Source organism: Panicum virgatum, chromosome 5N (assembly GCF_016808335.1).
Source record: "Panicum virgatum strain AP13 chromosome 5N, P.virgatum_v5, whole genome shotgun sequence".
Lineage (NCBI taxonomy): Eukaryota > Viridiplantae > Streptophyta > Magnoliopsida > Poales > Poaceae > Panicum > Panicum virgatum.
Window position 1 is genome coordinate 54645450 of NC_053149.1, and position 22652 is coordinate 54668101.

The 22652-nt window shown below is 44.9% G+C and overlaps 2 protein-coding genes, 1 long non-coding RNA gene and 1 pseudogene across 3 annotated transcripts; 3 read left to right on the forward strand and 1 right to left on the reverse strand.

The window, feature by feature from the left end:
• The first annotated feature begins 538 nt into the window (after positions 1-538).
• Positions 539-1782, forward strand: LOC120673878 (probable serine acetyltransferase 1). The gene has a single exon (XM_039954922.1). The coding sequence runs from the start codon at positions 629-631 to the stop codon at positions 1562-1564; it is 936 nt and encodes a 311-aa protein (XP_039810856.1). The 5' UTR covers positions 539-628; the 3' UTR covers positions 1565-1782.
• Positions 1783-3406: 1624 nt separating this feature from the next.
• LOC120673879 lies at positions 3407-7015 on the reverse strand. The gene is made up of 6 exons (XR_005674909.1): positions 6838-7015; positions 6369-6434; positions 6130-6203; positions 3872-5347; positions 3735-3776; positions 3407-3655 (listed from the first exon to the last, which is right to left on the reverse strand). It is a non-coding gene; the product is annotated as an uncharacterized LOC120673879 (long non-coding RNA).
• A 2080-nt stretch (positions 7016-9095) lies between these two features.
• Positions 9096-12119, forward strand: LOC120674375 (annotated as a pseudogene).
• A 4615-nt stretch (positions 12120-16734) lies between these two features.
• On the forward strand, positions 16735-18309 carry LOC120674946 (putative disease resistance RPP13-like protein 1). The gene has a single exon (XM_039956043.1). The coding sequence runs from the start codon at positions 16735-16737 to the stop codon at positions 18307-18309; it is 1575 nt and encodes a 524-aa protein (XP_039811977.1).
• Positions 18310-22652: the final 4343 nt, after the last annotated feature.

A 22652-nucleotide genomic window follows, 5' to 3' on the forward strand; every position in this document is an offset into this window, starting at 1 on the left:
GTTTCTTGCGTGTATCATACTTACGATTGGACCACCGCTTGCGGCTCTGGCCTCCGGGTAGAGACGCACTGGTGCCGGTGGTGGTGCCCAAACAAAACAGCTAACCAAACTCCACCCCGCTTCGTTCCTGATTTGGTATCTTGATCGATCTCCTCGTGTTTTTTGCGCGCACGGCGCCGCACAAGAGAGCCAGCGAGCAGCGAACCAACCACCAGCATTGGCGGAGCCAGGGGGTGCTGGGGGTGCTCCAGCCCCCCTACTCCCATAGAATCCATGGAGCCCCCCAAAGCCCTCCCAATATTTTTCAAGCATGAGTGAAGAAGAGGAAGAAGAAAGGAGGAGAAAGAAAAAAAAAGAAGAAAGAAAATAAATCCCTCAATTTAAATCCCAGCTCCGCCAAGGCCTGTGCCCTCCGCTTGCTCTCGGGCTCTCGGCAACTCGGGCTCGTGCTCGTCGGCCTGCGCCGTGCCCCACCAGATTGGCAGGTCCACGTGGCACCCCGTGGACCGCTCCTACCCTATATAGCAGCTTCACGCCCCGACCACGGGCTACTCCACGGCAGCACCCCACGAGCCGGAGCCACACCTCCCGCGCACGCCACCGGCCGCACAGGCACACCATCCCGCCGATGGCGATGACAGCCGGCCAGCCGCTGCGCGCCGACCCGACCCATCCCCAGTGGGCCCGCCGCAGCAGCCCGCCGGCGGCGCTGGACGCGGGCGTGGTGCCGTCGTACCCCCCGCCCGAGTCCGACGGCGACGAGTCCTGGGTCTGGTCCCAGATCAAGGCCGAGGCGCGGCGCGACGCGGAGGCCGAGCCGGCGCTGGCGTCCTTCCTCTACGCCACCGTGCTGTCCCACCCGTCCCTCGACCGCTCCCTCGCCTTCCACCTCGCCAACAAGCTCTGCTCCTCCACGCTGCTCTCCACGCTCCTGTACGACCTCTTCGTCGCCTCGCTCGCCGCGCACCCGTCCGTCCGCGCCGCCGCCGTCGCCGACCTCCTCGCCGCGCGGTCCCGGGACCCCGCCTGCGCCGGCTTCGCGCACTGCCTCCTCAACTACAAGGGCTTCCTCGCCGTGCAGGCGCACCGCGTCGCGCACGTGCTCTGGGCGCAGAGCCGCCGCGCGCTGGCGCTCGCGCTCCAGTCCCGCGTCGCCGAGGTCTTCGCCGTCGACATCCACCCGGCCGCCGCCATCGGGAAGGGCATCCTGCTGGACCACGCCACGGGCGTCGTCATCGGCGAGACCGCCGTGGTGGGCGACAACGTCTCCATCCTCCACCACGTGACGCTGGGCGGGACCGGCAAGGCGGTGGGCGACCGGCACCCCAAGATCGGGGACGGCGTGCTCATCGGCGCCGGCGCCACCATCCTCGGCAACGTGAGGATCGGGGCCGGGGCCAAGGTCGGCGCCGGGTCGGTGGTGCTCATCGACGTGCCGCCGAGGAACACCGCGGTGGGGAACCCCGCGAGGCTGATCGGCGGGAAGAAGGGCGAGGATGTCATGCCGGGGGAGTCCATGGACCACACCTCCTTCATACAGCAGTGGTCCGACTACATCATCTGAGCCCTAGAGCGAGCTGCAGAAGAGAGAGGACCTCGTCTTGCTAGTGCTATACCTATACTCTTGTTATTTCGTTGAGTCCCTGTGTCGTGTGTTAGCTGCAAGCTCTGGCTCTGGTCTTGCTCGTCGTTGGAGCATGGAGTCGGACGATGTGCTCGGAGTTCGCTCTGTAATTTTGGAAGCAGATGAGCAATGCTACTTTTTTCAAGGCAGAACTACAACTACAAGTACCAAACAAGTAGAAAAAGGAAAACATGATAGCTTCTGAATTTGGAGGATTTCCAGAAATCTTTTTTTTTTAAAAAAAACTTGTGAACTTGTCCATCATTGCAGGATTGCAGCGAGCCTCAAATCATCATCCAGAGGACTTGCCAGGCCTCTTTCACGATCAGGAAGGGGAACATTTCCCTGTCCGCCGTTTGCACGCCGTGCACGAGAAACCACCGGAAAACCTCATTTCCGAATCATCATATGTCGTCTTGTTCTTGCACCAAGGCCACAACTTTGACTTTGAGGAAGCGGAGGCGCTCAAGCTATCAGAATAATCGAATTCGAATGGACGAGGCGACAGTCACTAGAATACCGCCGTATCTGTCCGACCGTTCAGGTATCGACTGTGAACGGCACTGTCTCGCCTCTGGTTTTCTTTTTTTTTTTTGCAGGAATTTAATCGGTATCCTTTTGATGCGGCCGTCTTTATCCGTTCGCAGTACAGGGCTGTATACTAGCAGAATTCCTTCAAGAAGCACATGGTTTGAGCCTCTTGGATATTCTTGCGTGGGGGCTCACAACGGGATCTTTCGCTTGTTCAGGTGTTCACACGCGAGCCACTCGAGTTGATTGCTTTAGGCATCCGACTGTTCTTGGGCTTCGGAGGTACTGTACCAACTTGATGATGGCTTATCCTTTGCTTTGCTGTGAGTAGAATAAGAAGTCGAACAGAATATGGCTTTGGCATCGAATTCTAGAACGGGTTCGGCCGCGTAGCGTAGTAGTAGCTCGCTGATTTGTCCTCTGCAACTCGCTCATATTGACTGTCTTCTCCGAGATGTTGTTGAGCGGTAGGATCCCGAAGGCGGATTAAACTGGTACAGATGCCAGGGGTGCGAGCCGCACTCTCGTCGCTCTTAAGCTTCAAGATGGGCCCATCTTGAAACAATTAGTTCTTCTTAACCGTTGTTGCCGCTGCCTATGCATCTTGACACAATGATAGTTCTTCTTAACAATTGTTGTCACAGTACCGCGCCACACAGCCTCGTGCGTGACAGAGATGGGTGTGCTCGCCAGCAACTTCACCTTTGCTAGAGAATTGCAGGATGCGGCGCTTGGACTTTGACCGCTGGGACGCAGCTTTCGTCACTGCTTTGCTTGCATTTTGCATTGAGGGTGTGTTTAGATCCGCGAAAAACGGGTAGAAAAGGTCACATCGGACACTGTAGCACACTATAGCACTTTTCGTTTATTTGTGATAAATATTGTCCTACTATGACCTAACTAGGCTCAAAAGATTCGTCTCGCAACGTACATCAAAACTATGCAATTAGTTTTTTTTATTTACCTACATTTAGTACTCCATGCATGGGTCATTTGCTATATTTAATGTTTCGATGTGATTTCGATGTGATGGAAAGTTTGGAAAGTTTGGAGAAGTTTGAGGGATCTAAACACACCTTGAGTAAAACGAGTACATTACGCGCGCTTGCGCGCGTCTTGCACGTTTTGCTATATATGATGATTTTTTTAAATAAAGGAATAAGCATTTGAATTGATGATATTTAATCTTTGGTGAGCAAGAAGAAAAATTGATGCAGAACTGCAGTAGTATAGAATAATAAAATAGTTTGGTAGGTTTTAGAGGGTTCGAATATATTACATAAGGCGCTTGTAAATAAGCAGTGATCATTGATTTTTGGACTACATTGAAAGTTTAAGTACTGACATAGGTATATGTATGTATATACATATATACACATATGGCATGCATAGATATATGCATTAATATCAAAAGATGAGTCGTCCAAGCCTTAGGAACAATATTGCCTGTTGTCTTGTTGATGAGTGCAGATCTGGATAGTTTTTCGAACTGCTTTGACCCTGTAAGTTGATAGATCAGTGTGAGTTTTGTTGTGTTTGTAAAAAAGTTTGGAGAATCATGTGTAGTTGGAATAAGTACCTATTGAATTGAACTATCAGTTCTTTGGTTCGCGATCTGGGTCTGCAAGGATTAAATAAGATTTGAATGTTAATGTACTCTAATTATCGCAATCTAGAATGGTTTACTATATATGAAAGGGTAGTAAATTGACAGACGTAATAGTAGGCTTCATTTGGGTACTCATCGTCCGAACTTTCCCCAGAATATGTGAAGCCATGGAAGGTAGGTATTCTTCATTCTTCTTTCATCTTCTATTTCAGCTGTAATGTTGGCACAATTGTGTATAAAAATATAGTTGTGCAGAAAGAAATGTAGTTTATTTATTGAAGAGAGGGAAAAAATGTAGCTGGCCTTCGTACACAGCCCTGTTGCATTCCCTCACCATGTCTGAGCCTAGATCTTTTTCTGGATCTGGAATGAAAGAGTTATGAATAAGGTTTTAGGTATAGTAAGTTGTTGTAGTGGAGTAATAATAGTTACCTTTAGTGTGAGATGAATTTTCATTGTGTGAGTGTACATTGAGGGAAGCAGGTGGTATCCAATCAGAGGAGTTTTTTTTGTACAGATAACAAGCTAGTTTTCATGGTAACAGGGAATGTATGTATGACTGTTTCGTAACCAGTGCGACGTGGGTATGAGAGGAAACCTGTGTTTGGGATGGAATTGACACTCAATGTAGTCCCTTCGACAGTACAAATCCCTGTTTTTTTTGTCCATGGTATAGGTTTCGATGTCACAGTAGGGATCAAGCAATACAGAAAGACTTTTTATGTGAAATGCATAAGGAGGAATACCATGGACATCTATTGTTATTGGAACTTTCCATGCTTGTGTTTGGCATCTAGCATCATCAGACCATGGTGCTAAGGGAAATGTATAGTTGTTATCAGTGAGGATTTGGTAGCTAAGAACTTTATCGTAATTTGTTTTGTCATTGAATTGTAAGATATAGCAGAAAACAAATATATGTAAATTTACATATAAATGAACTTCTCTAACCTTTTTTCTAATACCATCTGAAATCAAAGTACATGGACCTAGCTATAGGATGGGTCAATACGTGAAATTGTGATGCATAAGAGAACTATTACTGGACAAAGGTTTAGTTTCCGCATTATTCAAACAGTAAAGAGAAGTGCAAGATCTGAATGAAAATTGTTTGTCAGTATTAACTATTTTTCATTGTGCTTGCTCAAGTCAATCAAAATGTGATCAATAACCACAGGTCAGTGACAGGTGCACAGACAAAACTGACCATGTTCTTGGTATTCTGATAACCACAGGCCAAAGTGATCGTTAAAATGCTTTCTTATTCTGTTCAAATTGATGTTGTGTTATTTTCTTAGTTATTTATGATCAAATTGTTTGTTTGCACGCCACCCATCTAAAAGTTATTAATAGATGACAAATTACTCTCATGAAACTAAATAAAAGGATGTACTTTCCTAACAAAAGTAGGTTGTTGTCTGGACAAATAGAATAAGTGTTCTAAATTGCACTTATTTTTTTTAAAAAAAGTTCTAAATTGCAAACTCACGGACTTGAAAGATATCGGAAATAGGATATAACAACAAATCTCATAAGGGGAATCACTCGCCTCTTTCTTGCGCATAGCACCAATTGATCACCCACTGCAAAGAAAAGAGGGGAGATCAGAGGCAATCATGAGGGGGTTAGGTACAATTGCAAATCTTAAATATGAGTGAATTGTAGCTTAATCCCTCACAACTAAGAATAGTGCATACAAAATACAGATATCAGTCACTGATATCAGATCATGATGCTAAGGAAAAGACCATGGTGCTAAGGAAAAGTACTCACTGATATCAGACCATGGTGCTAAGGAAAAGACCATGGTGCTAAGGAAAAGTACTCACTGATATAGACCATGGTGCTAAGGAAAATGTATAGTTTTTATCAGTGAGGATTTGGTAGCTAAGAACTTTGTCATAATTTGTTTTGTCATTGAATTGTAAGATAAAATAGCAGAAAACGAATATATGTAAATTTAGGAGGCTAGTTCAAAGTAAGCAAAGGGAAAGAAAAAGGAATCTCAAGTCTGAATGGGTATAGAGTTTTCACTTTCAAAGGGGTAAGAAAGTAAGTGACGGTATATATGTCACGATAATTTTAGCAAGTAAGATATTCAACTGAATTCTATTAATAGGAGACAATATGTCTATGGTTATTGCCAATCCAGTTTAGGTTTTTATACAGACATGGTGCGCGTATAGGTGCATGTTTTGTTGCTGTTTTTAATTATTTTAAATTAGCCATGAATCTAGTAAGCGGATACATACATAGCAGAATGCAATGATCTTAGTGGTTCTATTTATGGGTATATTGGTTGGAATAAATAACAAACCCAACTAAAATTATTAGGAAGAGTGTAAGAGTGTAAATAGTAGTTTACCAGGAATGATAAAGCTGATGTGGAAAGTGTGAACAATTCAGTTGGAGCTTTTCGTCCAAATAGGTGATCTCCCACTGTGCAGCAAAGAGATTAAAAGTTAGAGGTAGCACACATTTGGTAATTAAATTTGGGGAATAATAATGAACGAAGTTTTTTTATAATATTGTTTTTAAATAATAGCTACAATTCATAGGGAAAGAAAACTCATGTTTGTCTGTATGACAATGGATGTACTTCACCTATGGTCTGAACCTGTGCAGTTATGTCTGCAGGGAATATTTGTCATTGCTAGCAACTAAGTCAATCTGCATATGAAGGAAAATGTTAGTGATTGTGTAAACGGAGACCTAATATGAAGTAGAATACCAGGTAGGGAAGAAGCTAATGTAGAAAGCCTAGTTCTAGGAGCTTAATCCAAAATAAAGAAGACATTGGGGTTTATTTTGCCTGCAGCGGACGACTTAACATGGCTACTAAACAGTAACTGGAAAACTTAATCAGCACCTAAGATTGAGTTGTGTGCTTCTGCAGCGGGGGAAAAAATCAGCAAAGGCAGGATACGAAGATGAAAGACAATCATCAGAACCTATGGTCCCAATGCAGAACTTAATGCAGGAAGCTAGATCTGATGCGGAGTCGAAGCCAGATAGGGTTGGGAAAACGGGAAGGCACTAACTGTAACTGATTTGAGGGAAGGAAGAGGGTTACCATTGGTGGATGCCGAGACCAGTGAAGCTGGCCAAGAGAGCACCTACAGCAGCTGGCCAGCGGACGCCAAGATTGGAGACGTTGGGGAAGGAGTTCGTTAGGGGAGGATGTGTGAGAGGGAACAGAACAAGAAAGAGAGGGATGAGAAGCAAGAGAAGTTTGGGGGGGGGGGGACGATGCGAGAAGATTCGAGGCCAACCGGTGACCGACTGTTTGTACCGTTCGATGATGCCGGCCGGCGGCCGCGCTCATCCAGCTGCTGCCCTCCCCGGCCTCGAACTTCATGGGGTGCTGTGAGTACCGGAGGCCGTGCAGCAGGGGATGGGGATGAGGACGGCGAGGAGGCCATGGCGCGGATCCGGCCGTCCGGGCGGTGCGGATCAGAGGCAGCGCCAGGGCGGGCTGCGCGGCGGAGGCAGCAAGGCGAGGCGAAGCTCAGGGAAAGTTCTGGGACCGTTCGATGCACATCACGCGGTCCTTTTTTTTTGCTGACGTGGCCCAATGAGAACGTGAAAAAGCATGGGCTTTGACATTTAGAAATGTATGAATAGTCTTTATACTTGTTATCGTGTTTTAGTTTGACCATCGTATTTTAAGAAATGCAAATCACGGCCACTAAATTTATTTGACTCCATCAATACAGTCGTTACCTTTCTAGCCATACGTATTTGGATGACGTGACGTCCAAGGTGGAGTTCTTTTTGCAAATTGCTCCCTCTTATTTGAGCTATTTGAAGCTATAATGGCTACAATCAAGAGGAATAAGGCAACAGAGGCACGGGTAAGGAAGGAAGAGGCACGAAAGAAAGCAGCTCTTGCTGAAGCTAGGAAGGTTGAAGCTGCACATAAGGGAGCAACAGTTTTGGAGGAAAAAGGATTGCAGCTTGAGAGAGAAAAGCATTAACGATTGCAGAAAGGAAAAGAAAAAAAAGAGATAAAGCAGTTGCCAAAAGGGCAGTTGATGCTCATGCAAGGAAGGAAACACAAGGTGCCAAGAAAGCACAGAAAAACTAATCTGTTTGTCTTCCCAAACTTTTTTCAAAATAATATTGTTATTCATAACTGAACTTTAATTGATGTAAAAAGCTATGTATTGATGCTTTTAGTCACATTGGAGCTCTAATTGTTAAGTTGAGGTTAAACATGCTAATTTTGGCTGCCAAGAGATGCAAAGCGAAGTGATTCATCTTTGAGCTACAGTGCAAATCAAGATTTCTAGAAAACAATAAGCTTCCAAATTTTAGGAAATAATAAATGTACCTGCACAAATAACTTTGTGTATGTACAAATTATTGAAATGCTCTCGAATCGAACTTAGCACCCCTTGCGGCGGCGCAAGTCAAACTAGCACTAGATTTAGATAGCAAGGTCTATTCTCAAATTGATATTTAGATACTTTTTGGTTAGGCTTACGTGCCTCAAATCACTCAAATGAGAGGGATCAATTTGCAAAAAAGAACTCCATGTTGGACCCATGTGATCCAAATAAGTATAGCGTAATGACCTTATTGATAGAGTCAAACGACTTTAGTGGCCGCGATTTGCACTTCTCAAAATACGATGGCCAAATTAAAACACACAAACAAGTACTATGGCTATTCATGCATTTTAGTCTTTTGCATTGCATTGGTAGTTCTTCACGGCTGCGGCGCCCTTCCACCGAGTTCTAGTCCAACCGCACTTTTGCTTGCTGCCTCAGCCTCAGTTCCTCCTAGTATACCCACTTAATGCTATAAAAAATGCAACTCTCACTTTTCAAGAAGTCAAATAATTTTAAATTTAACCATATTTATAAAAACTATTAATATTTATATCTCCAATAAATTAATAATATTTATTTTATAATTCAAATATTATTATTATTATTTTATATAAATTTGATTAAATTTTAAATTATTTAACTTGTGGAGAAGTAGGAGTTGCATTCTTTTGCCAACGAACCAAGGTCGAAAGGTGCAGCCAGTGGAGGCATCAACTCAAATTGAAATGTTAGCGACTTCGGAACAGCCAAATGGGACGTTTTCGGCCCATCAACCTGAATAAGACGTTTTCAGCCCATCCGCCCAAATAGATACCTTCACCAGGCTAGAGGCCCAAGCCACTGACCCCTCTCCGCCATGGTTGCGAAACAGGCCAGGCTCTTGTTGGGCCGAGGTCCAGCGCGTGAAGGGTGGAGTACTTGGGGAGCTTGTCACCGTTGGATTGGTGCGGACGGCGCGGATGCGATAACTGCAGAGTGCTGCAAGAGCGTGACTGCAGAGCATCTCGTTCCCCTCCTTACGTCCTCCGTTCAGCTCCGTTCCACTCCCACACACCAACACCACGATGCCCGCGAGCTTTGCCGGCGTCGGAGGCCGCCGGGAGGCGCGGGTGCTCGCGATTGCTTGGCGGTCGCGGCGGCATATGCTCCCGCGACCTGAGTTCCTCCTCCTCCTCCTCCCGCTCAGCCCCGTGGGTCGCGCGCTGGAGCGCGCCCGCGAGGCCGGCGCCGCCGTCACGGGGCTCCGAGCAGATCTCGTTTGCGGCGCCGGCCCGCGGCTCCCTACCTGATCTCCGCCTCACATGTCTCCGGAGTGGCCGCTAATCCAACGCTCCTCTTCCACGCATCACGACGGCCCAGCCACTCCGTCGCCGGCTGGCACCTGGTAATTCTTTGCGCATCGTGTCTTGTTCTAGCATCGAATTTGTCAGCGTCGGGCCACAGTTTTATTCAGTGCACAGGTTGCGTGTCAGTCCTATGCATGTCGGGCTTATACAGCGCCACTATATCTTCCATTCTCCACACAAGTATTCTTACTAGAACCTGAAGTTGATTTAGATGCATCACAGTTGCAGTCAGGGGCAGGATAATGAAGACAACTTAATTTTGTGCACAAGTGCCTATCGGTGACTTCTTCTATTTTTTACTCAACAGTTTAATTAATCTGATTAGAAAACCTAAGCAGGTTCCACTGAGATAGGCAGATAGCATCACACAGTTCCTGATCCAGTGTTGGACAAGACAGGTGACTTATCGGCCATTGGGTGCTGTAATTTTCTGACAAATTCCTTCGATTATGAACAATAGCTCTTCTAGACAATGAATTAATCACCTCTTATCTTCCATTGTCCAATCTCGGCCCTACTCTGCTGAAAAGGGGCGCACCGGGGCCATCTTTCTGATCAAGAATTTATTGGCACCAGCCTGCGACAGAAAAGAGTGCGAAGAACCTGTAATTCGGCCTTTGGATGATCCATGAAACTAGGGCAGAGTGGCTTCGTGTCTAAAGGATGCGAGAAAATCATTTCAGTCATCAATAAAAATACAACGAAGAAAACAGTTTCAATTGTTAAAAAAACGTGAGTATACTTTGCACCTAAATCTTGTAGTCTCTCCTTGGAATCTCTCAAATGTGACTCACGTAGACAGATGGGATCATCATCACTTCAAAGATAAGAAAGGGCTGATTTGTAGACTTGTGGCTGGCGCTTCAAGCTTAGAAGGAACCTTATATCACGTGCCTCGAAATGTGCTAAATTTCCAGCCTAGTTTCAATGAGGAAGATAGTCAAACATGTGGCCATACTGAACTGAAGAAATAATGCATAGAAATAAGGAGAAGCCATCCAAAGTTAACATGCCTTAACAACTTGATGCATCTGAGTATTTAATAACATATCTCCTTTTTTCATTGTCTGAACATGTACAGTGTCAAGAATGCATATAACATCCCTCATTATATGACTTCCAACTGCTGCTGATGTAGAGATTACATTGGATAACACAATCCTCTCACCGTTCATTGGTCATTGGTCTAATTGTCTATACAATTTTCAACAGCTGGAAGCAACTGCCCCTGGGCTATTAATAATGGACCGTGCCATCATAGAAACGTTTGCATCAACAAGGAAAGAAACTTCTTGTGACTCGCTTTGTAAATAAGCTGTCTGCCAACCTCGCTTATATAGACCAGGAAATGATGGACTAAACAAGAACTCAAACCAGATCAATATTCTTCCAGGTTCCCATCACAAAGTTTCAGAATGGAAACATTTGTTTCTGCAGTTCTTGGTGATCTTCTCAGTCGATCAATATCTTTTGTCATTGATAGATGTTACAGGCAGCAGAAGGGTGTGGGGGTCTACCTGCTGCAGCTGCATCGTGTCCTGCTGCATCCAGGCCACCATGGAAGAGGCTGAGGGACGGCACATCACAAACAAATTGATGCTTCGGCAGCTTCAGATGCTGAGAGAAAGGATGTATAAAGGCTTCTACCTACTTGATACTTTCATGTATCAGGTGCTTCAGCAACACGGGGACAACGATCAGGTTAGTGGTTACCCCTTGTCCATATTTTGTCGAGCCAAGCGCTTGTGCTTCAGTACAAGAGGGATGAATGTCTCATTTCAAGTTGATGGGGTAAAGGAGGTTCAGAAGATGCTAGAAAGCCTGCAAAGCATCATTGTTGATATGGCCGAGTTCATTGTTTTCTTGAAATTGTATCCTCCCATCAACCGCGAGCCTTACGACAAGTACTTGTTTTTGGAGAACTGCATGCTTGGCCGCCTGGCTGAGATGGAGAAGATCATCCGCTTCTTGTTGCAGCCAGAGCCTCCCGGCGCAGAAAGTTTGCAAGTGCTTCCAATAATTGGCCCCCAAGAGTTCGGAAAAGTACCCTGGTTAAGCATCTCCGTTATGATGAGAGGGTGCACAATCACTTCTCCACAATTATTCTATATAGTGGAGCTTCTACTACTCCAGAAGGCAGTGGTGTGGTCAAGAAGCGAACTTACGGTTCACATGGAAGATCACTTATTATCATGGAGCTTGCTGATGATTTGGTTCTAGATGAAAGGCAATGCAGAAACTTTTACTCTTCAAGAAACCACATGCCATCTGGAAGTAAAATTATTGTGACAAGTAGATCAGAGAATATCATAAAACTTGGTCCTGCAGAGTCCCAATGCAGTGACTAGGATGGTTTCCATAGCATTCAATATGGTGCCATGTAGGATGTTTTGCTGTTTTGGCAATGCAATTAAAGAGGAGAGAGGAAAAGACCAAGAAACTAGGTCTCATGCAAGAAATGGTTTCTTGCACAAAAATCAAAATCTAAGAAGCTACATGATACCCATTGGGATGGATCTCACAAATACCAAGATAGAATTAAAGAGTGGGAAGGGAGGGGATTGGTAGAGAGAGGAGAAAGGTCATTGGATGAATTTATTTTGTAACCACTATTACAAAATTGTGCATTGGGAACTATAATTTCTTAAGTGGTGTCTATATGACTTGGCATATCATAGACACTACCACATAGTTTCTTGCTTGGGACTTCCCTAAATTGGATCTTTTGTCTCGGGAAGCTTACTGGTACTTCTTCAAGGTGATGGCTTTTGGAAGCACTAATCCTGCTGACCACCCGGAGCTAGCATCAATAGTTATGGAAATTGCAGCAGGGCTAGAGCGATGCTTCGTGGGCGCACATGTAAGATGTGGCTTTCTGAGAGCTAACATGCAGCGTCGGTTTTGGAACAAGATCCTTCAATGTCAGAGAAACAATATACATAGAAATATCCGCATCTTGCATATGTTTGGAGTCTGTCCAACATTTCCATGAGGGTCAAAGTTCTTTATTGTCAAAGTCATTCCACCCTGAATGATTTTCCAAAGATAGCGTTGCACGAAGCTCAAACAAGTGCAAAAGCTCGTGGGAAGCTGCAAGTCCTGGTGTTGAAATCGCGCATACCCCCGTATCACAGCTACTCCGTGATGTGTGAGAATGGGGTACCACAAGACACGACGACCAAGAAGAAGCAACCTCGTTCTTGTCTGGACATATGAACATTTCCTCGCTGTTCAACTCATTGGCTGTTTTCATCGTTGAGATCAAAAGTAAAATGTGAATGGTGACATGCGAATATGCCAAGAGTGATCAAATTTATCTGTTTCTTACATTGATCTCTTTTTCATATTTTGTATCAACTAAACTGCAAGCTCTGCCCTTATAACAGGCTTTGTTGTTGTTTCTGTAAAATGTAAGCTCTACCATTCCTTTCTAGTTAGTACATACAGCCTGTTTGCAGACTGCATACATGTCAAACCCTACCAGCAGCCTTCCAGAATAATTCCCATTTTCCTTTGGACTTTTGGTTACATAATACTTTGCATGACGTTATCACCATTTTGTATTGAGCATTGACCAGTCTATTGTTGGTAGTACGTACGTGCTTGCCGTAGTCCAGTCAATTTTGAGGACGTCCCAACCTTCAAAGACAACGACACCACAGCAGATGTGTAGGCAGACGGGTGCTACACTCAGTCAGACAACGCGTTCAACCGGATCAGTATATGGGCCTGGGCGGGCGCACGTGCGGTCTCTCCGTCTCTGCCTGCTGCGGGTATCCCCAATGCAGCCACGCTCATTTTCAGATATGGACCAACCTAGGACGAACAATCTGGCGCATCTGAATTCGTCTCAATAAGGAATTGAACTTGGATGATCTTAGCTCTTAGCATACATGTGTGACACCCACAGCCAACTGGTTCAAGGCTTTAGACAGACTCTGAGCGCAATGTTTCAACTAGGGAAAAATATTTCCCATTCACCATGCTTCATTTTGGAATCAGAACTTTAATGCCAACCACTTGTATCGTTCCCCATCAGGTCCCTCGTCAGAATCTTCCAGCAAGCAACGGGAAGAGAAATTTTAGAATTTGACAGTTAATTCACGCGCTTCACGGACTTTGACACCTAATTTCTAAGACTTTCAGAATTTAACACGTGACTACAAATTTTTTTTATTTTTTTCCCGTAGCAACGCATGTGCACAAACCTAGTAATTTGAAACAGAGAGAGTAGTTTACCTTCAATAACCTCAAAAAGTCTCAGCTCGCTGTAATGAGAATGGACGGTCCACGGCGTTGAATCCGTTTAAAAGTCTCAGCTCACCGTGCTGATTGTGAATGGATGGTCCATGGTGTTGGATCCAGAGTACTCCTGACTAGTATTAAAAGAATTTTCAAAGTCACGACTCACGAGTCTGCCGTGTCCCAGCGCGCCCCTATCATGTCTGCAGCAACGAAAACTATTTAGGTTGGGCATTAGATATAGATGATTAGCAACATCAATTTAGCTCTTAGACAAATAATTAAATACATGGTGCATATCTCCTAGATGCCACGCAAATCCAGCATACAAACTACAGATACATCGAGATTGAGTCAAGTTGTATGGTTGTACACAATCCTTCACTAGCTTGCTGGCTTGATGCGAGTACAGGTGATTGCAATGGTCATATTGTTGCCAAGATTAGAGTAACATAAGAAAGTACCAATTAGCATATATCAGATGCCTCGAACAGACAGAAAGATGGACTGTAGCTGCATATACTGAAATGCCTCAGTGCAAAAAGGTTAGTACTGCCCAGTGGCGGAGCTAGCAAAAAATTTTAGGTGGGGCGGACTAGCGCGAGAAACATGACTCATACTATCTAAAATCACACTTTATCTCACACTTCCATAAGAAAATCACACGTATACGGTACGAAAGGTTAATAAACGGTACATTTTAAGATCAAAGATGGTACATTCCAAATAAAATATCGTAGAGTATTGAACACCACAATATAATTCCTTAATTCAATATGCACCAAAATGGCAAGATGTAGGAACTAAGATAACCAACCTGCCAACTTGAAAAAGAGCAAGTATGTGATATGACATATTAGTAATAATATATGTGAAAAGTAGTGAGAACACGTACCACTAGCAGTCTAGCATCTTAAGAAACCATTAATCATGTCTAGGTCTTCTCGGTAGTCTGGGCAAGTCAATTCTCCGATTTTTTGTGGCTTGAAATGTCTTCTTGATTTTTTTGCATCAATGCTTTTAAAGATTTCCTTCTCAATTGGATCGACTATCAACAATTGTAGCAAATTAGCAATGGGGATTGTCGGATTGGGAATTTGGGATTAGGGAAAGGGAAGGGAACTTGCCTTACAGGAGGTGCGCTCGGCCAAAGTCAGTGGCCTGCAGCCTGCAGGGCTGGCGCCTGGCCGGTTGGGGTAGGCCGGCAGGGGGCCGCCAGCGGGCGGAGGCCGGCAGGGAGCTGCGGTGCGCGGTGGTGGGTGCCGATGGGCGGGGGGCGGCAGGGGGCGGCGGCGCACGGTGATGGCCGGTGGGGCGGGGGTCTGCTCTGGCCTCTGGCCGTCTGGCCGTCTGGCGGCTGGGCGAGCAAGCGGCGCCTGTGGCCTCTGTCCTGTGACCTAGCCGCAACCGCAAGGGAGGAGTGTGAATGGGCCGGCCTGCAGTACAAGCCCAAGTAACGGTTGGTCGTTCTTCTTCCTGCCGTCTCGACGCTTCGCCGCAAAAAACAGGAGCACCGCCGCCCGGGGATTGGGGACCGGGCTGCGGACTCGCCGGAGGAGGAGGGGGTGGGGGTCGGGGTTCCCGGCGGCTAGCTGGGGCATATGCCTCACCCTGCGTGATGGGTGGCTCCGCCACTGGTACTGCCATTTCGTAAGCACAAATGCCACAGATTAGACAAAATTAATAATATTGTTCCATATGAGAGCTCATGGATAGGAAGGCAGACAGAGCATATATCTTAGTACTAACATATCCTAGCACATGACATTGGCTAGAGCATGCTCCTTACTTTTTTGCAGGATCAGTTGCATGGAAATATGCACAAATTAAATTATGGCATTGAAAGCAATGACATATATTCTTAGAGTTAATATGTTCAAACTTCAAAGTATAACAACTGTATATTCATGAGATAACTGGCTTATGTTGCAAAATAACCAAAGAAAGCAAATCAAATATTAGTGCAATCTACATGTACAAGTCACAGAAGAAACCCGCCTTAACAAAATAGTTCCATGCTATCGATACTTTTCAAATTCAGCGTTCACCATAACCAAAAAGCACCAGAAAAATGTCATTACTAAGGTTTTTGGTTCTCCTAGGGTTTATTTTAAACTCCGCCACATTGGACGTTTGGATTCTATTTAGGAGTATTAAAGACTAATAACAAAATAAATTTCATAAACTCTAGGCTTATTAGAGAGACTATTTTAAGCCTAATTAGTACAATTAGCCCATGTGATGCTACATTAAATATATGCTAATTAATTAGGTTTAATAAATTAATCGCATGAATAAGCCCTAGGTTTGGGCAGTTAGTTTTATAATTTGGCTTACGTTTAGCCTTTCTAATTGCTATCTAAACATTTGATGTGATAGGGCTTAAAATAACCCTAGGGAACCGTACACCCCAGGATATTACTAAAGAGAAAAATTGTTTAGAGCTATATAAAGTTATCTTTATGAGCCGACAGATTCTGCTGCATAATTAGTTTTTTTTGTTTATGACATTGCTAAGGATATTATGGAATTTGAGAAGCATGATCAACCATCATAACAGAGAAAATATGCTCTCTATATAATAACTGTAGAAGGCAAAATAAAAAAAAATACCAAAAGCAGAGGAGTCAGGATGGAGGCAGCGCAGAGGAGAGACCCGGTGGGGCGCGGAGCAGGAAATGCGGAGAGGAGAGGAAACTGATTGTGTTTAGTTCCAAAATTTCTCTCTCCAAACTTCACTATTTATCTATCATATCAAATCTCTTACCTCATGCATGGAGCATTAAATGTAGATAAATAAAAAAACTAATTATATAGTTTTGATGTACACGACGAGACGAATTTTTTGAGCTTAGTTAGATTATGGTAGGACAACAATTATCACAAACAAACGAAAAGTGCTACAATGTGCTACAGTGTCCGATGCGACATTTTTTACCACTATTTTACGTATCTAAACACACATCCCTGAGCATCTTTTAATCAACGCGATGGGCCACTCCAGCGTTGAAGCTGTTGCTCGTTCCATTATTCACACAGGCGTTCGCCATGGAGACAGTTGCCTCCGCGATCCTCGGCGACCTCATCAGCCGATCCGTATCCTTCGCCCTGGACAGGTGCTGCAACCGGTGGCGCAAGGCCGGCAGCATCGAGGACGCGCCGCAACAGCTACGCCGCGTGCTTCTACGACTTCAAGCCGTCGTCGAGGAGGGCGACAGGCGGCGCGTCACCAACCAGGCGATGCTCCGGCAGCTTCAGCTGATGAGGGAAGGCGTGTACAGAGGCTACTACCTGCTCAGCGCCATCAAGCGCCAAGGCGTTCACGAGGTTAGCAGTCTTCGTGATCGCTCGTCGTTCGACTTGTCCCTCTTCAATCCGGCGAAGCGCTTGTGCACTGTCTCGGCCAGGACGACGCCGGCGACCATGTCGCCTGAAGACACCGGACGGGGGAGGGAGGGGGAGGCGAAAGCGAAGGCGGAGCTGCAGGAGGTGCTCACCGGCCTAGAACGCATGGCCAGCGACATGAACGAGCTCGTCGTGTTCCTGAGCTGCTACCCTCCGGTGCTCCGCGAGCCTTACAGCGGGCACCTGTGGCTGGAGAACCGCATGTTCGGCCGCGAGGCAGAGCAGGAGAAGATCATCCGCTTCTTGCTGGGACCAGAGCCTGCAGGCGCAGAAAATCCGGACGTGCTTCCAGTGATCGGTCGACCAAGAGTTGGCAAGAGCACCCTCGTCGAGCACGTCTGCTTGGACGAGAGGGTGCGCGGGTACTTCTCCCTGATCGTCTTCCTCAGCCAAGGCGACATCGAGGACGCAACACTATCGCCTCATCTGGAAGACAGCGGCACAATCAAGTACCGGGATCTCGACCCGGCTGGGAAATCGCTGGTTGTTATCGAGCTAGTTGGGGACGTGGACGAGCACACATGGTGGGGAAGAACACTGTCTGCACTGCGAGGACGACGCACCACGCCGGTCAGCAAAATTATCGTCACAAGTCGATCCGAGAAGATCGCAAGCTTTGGAACGGCACGAGCTCTCGAGCTGAAACCTCTGCCTCGAGAAGCCTACTGGTACTTCTTCAAGACGATCGCGTTCGGGAGCGCTGATCCAGAGGATCAGCCGGAGCTAGCATCTGTGTGCATGGAGATGGCGGACCTGCTGAATCGATGCCTCATAGGAGCCAATTTGTTAGGTGGCTTGCTGAGAGCCAACCCTTGTTCTCAGTTTTGGAAAAGGGTTCTCAGCGTCTTCAGACACTACGTAAGAATGCACCTCCTTCGCTTTGGCGAGCATCTGTCCGATCTCCTGCTGATGAATAGTCGACCGATATACCTTTGGAGATTATCCAAGACTGATGATACCGTTCTCACGGCAAACCATACTTACCAAGCGTGTTCATCCCAGGAGCATGATCTGCCCAAGATAACCCTGAACGAGCTGCAGGTTGGAAGCGCAAGGCCTCGAGGGAAGTTTGAGGTCATGTGTTGGAGGTCTCCCATACCACCCTACTACAGCTACTTGATGAGTTGTGAGGTGAAGACATCGCCGTCGTTCCTCCGTGTGCCGCCCATGAACAAGCAAATCCAGCACCGGCGGCAGCCACGACTGAATTCGGTGTGAATTTTATGTTCATCCTGTATGGCTCTGTATGTTTAGAGATCTTTATATGTTTTATCCATTCAGTAATCAGTATAAAGCTCTAGCAACCCTGAGGGTGTTCTGCTTTGTGATCATGGGTGTTCTTCTCTGTAACAGATTAGCAACTGCTTGGCTGTTATCTTTCTGGAAGTAATTCCAAACGCAGGATTTGACTATTGAGGCATGGCTGTCGCTTGCTAGAAATTCAAATCAAAAGACCCATAAATCGTCCTCTTCTCTTTTTTCTACCTTGTGTGAACCCTAGAACTGAAATTATTGTATGCAGACCGCCTGAATTGGAATTTCAGAAGGCTCGACTGTCCTGCAGATCAATGTCGTCTATTACGACCGGTCATACTTACCTGTTTACGCGCTCCTTTTCAACCTTCGTCAATACGAACATATGCCGCCGCGACCTCCAAGCGTTCGCGAGCACCAGCGCCTCCCGGCCCCTAAATGCCGACGATGCTCGCTGGCATCGTGGTTGGGAGCGTATTGAACGCGATGCGAGACTTGGAGCTAGTGGGGATGGCAACGGGTACAATCCAGTGGATTTTACCATCCTAAACCTAAATCTATGAAAAAATATCTAAACCCACCGAAAAAATCCATACCCGTGATGGGTTTAGAATTTTGTCGGTTAACGGGTACCCACGGGTTTACTATACTAATTTTTATCATATTACTACAGTAAACATCAAATTTATAGCATATAGAAATACATGATCTTTGTGTGTTTTCGGTTTCATCTCTAACCTACCCCGACTCGTTTGGGACAAAAGGCTATGTTGTTGTTGTTGTATAAAAATACATGATGGCGGGTCCAGGGACTCGGAGTCCCCAACAGACCCGCTTAAACAATTGGTACAACATAATCAAGATAAGTAACGGATAGGATACACAACTTTTGTGCCACCAAACCTTGCATGGGCTCACGAGGACCCACGGACCTACTAGTTAGAAGGGTCGTATCCCAACTAGTCAACCAAGGGGGAGGTCGGAAAAAGATCCTCAATGAGCAACCGCCCGATCTCTCCGATTGGATCCTGCCATCCACATGGCAAAACTCCCAATTTAGGGAGGGAAGGCTTTGCCTCCACACCCCGCTGCGCCCTGACAGACCCATGTGGGATGGATGTGGCGCAAGCCTCTAGGTCAAGGCCACCGTACCCGCAGGACACTCTGCCCATGCGGGTTGTAGTGCCCACTGACACCCGAATAACGAACACTATTTCACCCGTTCGTCCTTTGGGATGGGCGACGGAGGGAGCCATCAACTCACGCCCTCTCGGTCGATGTCATCATGACCGCCCTATCAGCCCACCATCACGCGAAGTGTCGACAAGATAAGGCCCTTGGCAGGTCGTCATACTGTACCTCCCGAGAGGAAACCCGCTCCAATTGATGAAGAACGACGAATAGAAATAAGCACCTACTACGTATCATGGAAGATCGAATCGGTAGCCGCCCTATATGCTCAGACTGGCCAGGTTGACGTCCCCGATAGGAAAAGAAGAAGCTCCTACTGACAGGGCCTAGGGTCCCCATTTCTTTAGCAACATGATAGCTCTATTGTAAGGAGACCCCCCCTAGTCTATAAAAGGGAGGGCCCTCCACATAGGAAGGGGAGTTCTTTACACTCTCCATGCTCCAGCACTCCAGTTCATCTCACTGAGTTGTAACTCCCAACTTTCGAGCACCTGGGCTCGAGCAATAGAAGCATCAAACCACCGACTGGACATAGGGCATTCATGCCTGAACCAGTATAAACCTTGAGTCATTATGTGCTAGGCCATATCCGATCTGACGCACGACATAAACTAGCGAGCAGATTAGCAGTCACTCATTTTCGGGAGCCACTTATGATGAGCAAGAAGTCTTTTGTTCACTAAAAGTTATTAGAGTAAATAAAAATATAATTATGAAAGAGTAAATTGCACCCATCATACAACAACTTAGCATGTGGGTGCAAATTGGTTCAACAACTTGTAAAGTGCTAAATTTAGTACAATAACTTGATAGCTGATTGCATATTAATCCAACAACTTAGAAAATGCTTAATTTAGTGTAATAACTTGATAAATTGGTGCATTCACAGTCCAAACATTATACTGCAATATATTTGCTAACGTCAAGTCACAATAAAGAGTATATTCACGTCAGAACGTATTATTTGACTGCAGATTTTTGTGTCGCAATGGACACCAATAATTTTATTCTTAGAATAAATTAATTATGATTTTATTAAAAATAATATATTATTTAACTACCATTACAACAACAACATATTAAGCAAACTAAATGAACATTAATAATTCTTAAATTTATAAATGAAAATTATTGATTGTGATCCGGTTGTTGCTTTTCAACGATGTACAACTTTTATTAGTTCAAATGCAAATAAATTTTAGAATTACACCATTAGCATCACTCAAACACTGAAGTCGATAAGAGAGACCCTGAAACTTTAGGTTTCTTCTACGCTTCTGCTCATGTATTCAACAATGCTCATGTTGGTTTCTGTTTATTTAGCTCATTTTTCGTTTCTAACGAATATATGAGGCTTTAAAAATATATGTACCAAGCTCCTAAAAGGTATCAATAGTTTGTATCAACATATTGACTTTTTTAGTTTAACAATGCATATATCAAACATATCGGAAACAGTGAGGGTGAATTTTTCAATATTGAATATCATATTAAATAGTATTAATTAAAATTAAACCACTATATAAAAATAATTAATGTAAAGACATAACATTAATTTATAAACAGTGAGGGTTTTTATCCTGGCCAAATACATTGCCACGCAGGCGCAACATAAAAATCAATGGTCAAATAATACTTAATAATTTGTCCTAACATGAATATTCTCTTTATTGAGACTTTAGTTAGTTACATTGCCGTGTAATCACTATTTGCCAAGTTATTAAATTAAGTTGGGCATTTTATAAGTTGTTGAACCGATCTGCACCCACCTGTCAAGTTATTGCACTAAATTGAGCATTTTACAAGTTGTTGGACCAATTTGCACCCACCTGACAAGTTGTTGTATGGTAGGTGCAATTTACTCATTAAGAAATTCTATATTTAAATGATCATAACGCCATACAAAATCATAAATCTAGTGTATACATATACAAACACTACAACTGCAAAGCAACAACACCCCTACCCGCCACCAAAATATTTAGGGTTCACCAAAATACGAAGTGAAGGAGAAAGGATGTTAAGTTTATTATAATTTCACAAAATAAAAAGGTTGGATTGGATTTAAAAAAATCATAGGTTTACAGATTCCGGTATGGTAGAAACAAACTTGTGCTTATAGACCCATGGGTACAAATTTGTTCTTGTTAATAAATTTACGAGTCTAAAAGTTTACCTAAATTTGTACTCTAATGGAGTAAGAATCTATCGAATTTCGGATTTTGAGTACCCGTTGTTATTCATAGGAGGGAGGGACCAAAGAAAGTGGGGTCAGAGGCTTCGGCGTCTGGACCGGTGAAGGTACTTATTTGGGTTGATGTTCGAAAGATTACGTTGCACGAAGTCAAAACAAGCGCAAAAGCGTGAGGGAAGCTGGAAGTCCTAGTGTTGAAATCGCGCATACCCCTATATCACAGCTACTCTATGACTTGAGAGATTGAGGTACCACAGCTCCACAAGACATGGTGACCAAAAAGAAGCGACCTCCTTCTTATATGCAAATATGGACATTTTCTCTGTTCCATTCATTGGATGTTTCGTTTGGTGAGATCAAATGTGAAATGTGTGGTGACATGCAAATATATCGATAATGATTAAATCTATCAGTTTCTTACAATCCTTTTTTGTATTTTCTATCAACCAAACTGCAAGCTCTGCCCTTATATCAGGCTTCACTGATGTTTCTGTAAAATGCAAGTTCTGCCATTACTTTCTAGTTAGTACATACGGCCTGTCTGCAGACTTCACATATATCAAACCTTACAAGCAGCTTTCCAGAAAAATTCCCACTTTGCTTTTGGACTTCTGGTTATATAATATTTTGCATGATGTTAGACCAGATCACCATTTTGTATTGAACATTGATTATTCTATTGTTGGTTGTACTTGGTACATGCTTGCCGTAGTCTAGTCAATTCTGAGGAAGCCCGTCCCACCATCCTAACCTTCAGATACAACAACACTACAAGTCTACAGTAGATGTATATGCACATGGCTGCTAGTCTGCTACGCTCAGTCACACAACGCGTTCAACCGGGTCAGCATGTGGAGCAGGCGCACGCACAGCAGCCACGCGCAGTCTCTGCCTGCCGCAGGTATCCCGAATGCAGCCACAC

Coding starts and splice junctions, on each gene's coding strand:
- LOC120673878 (XM_039954922.1), top strand. CDS start 629: ATGGCGATGACAGCCGGCCAGCCGCTGCGCGCCGACCCGACCCATCCC.
- LOC120674946 (XM_039956043.1), top strand. CDS start 16,735: ATGGAGACAGTTGCCTCCGCGATCCTCGGCGACCTCATCAGCCGATCC.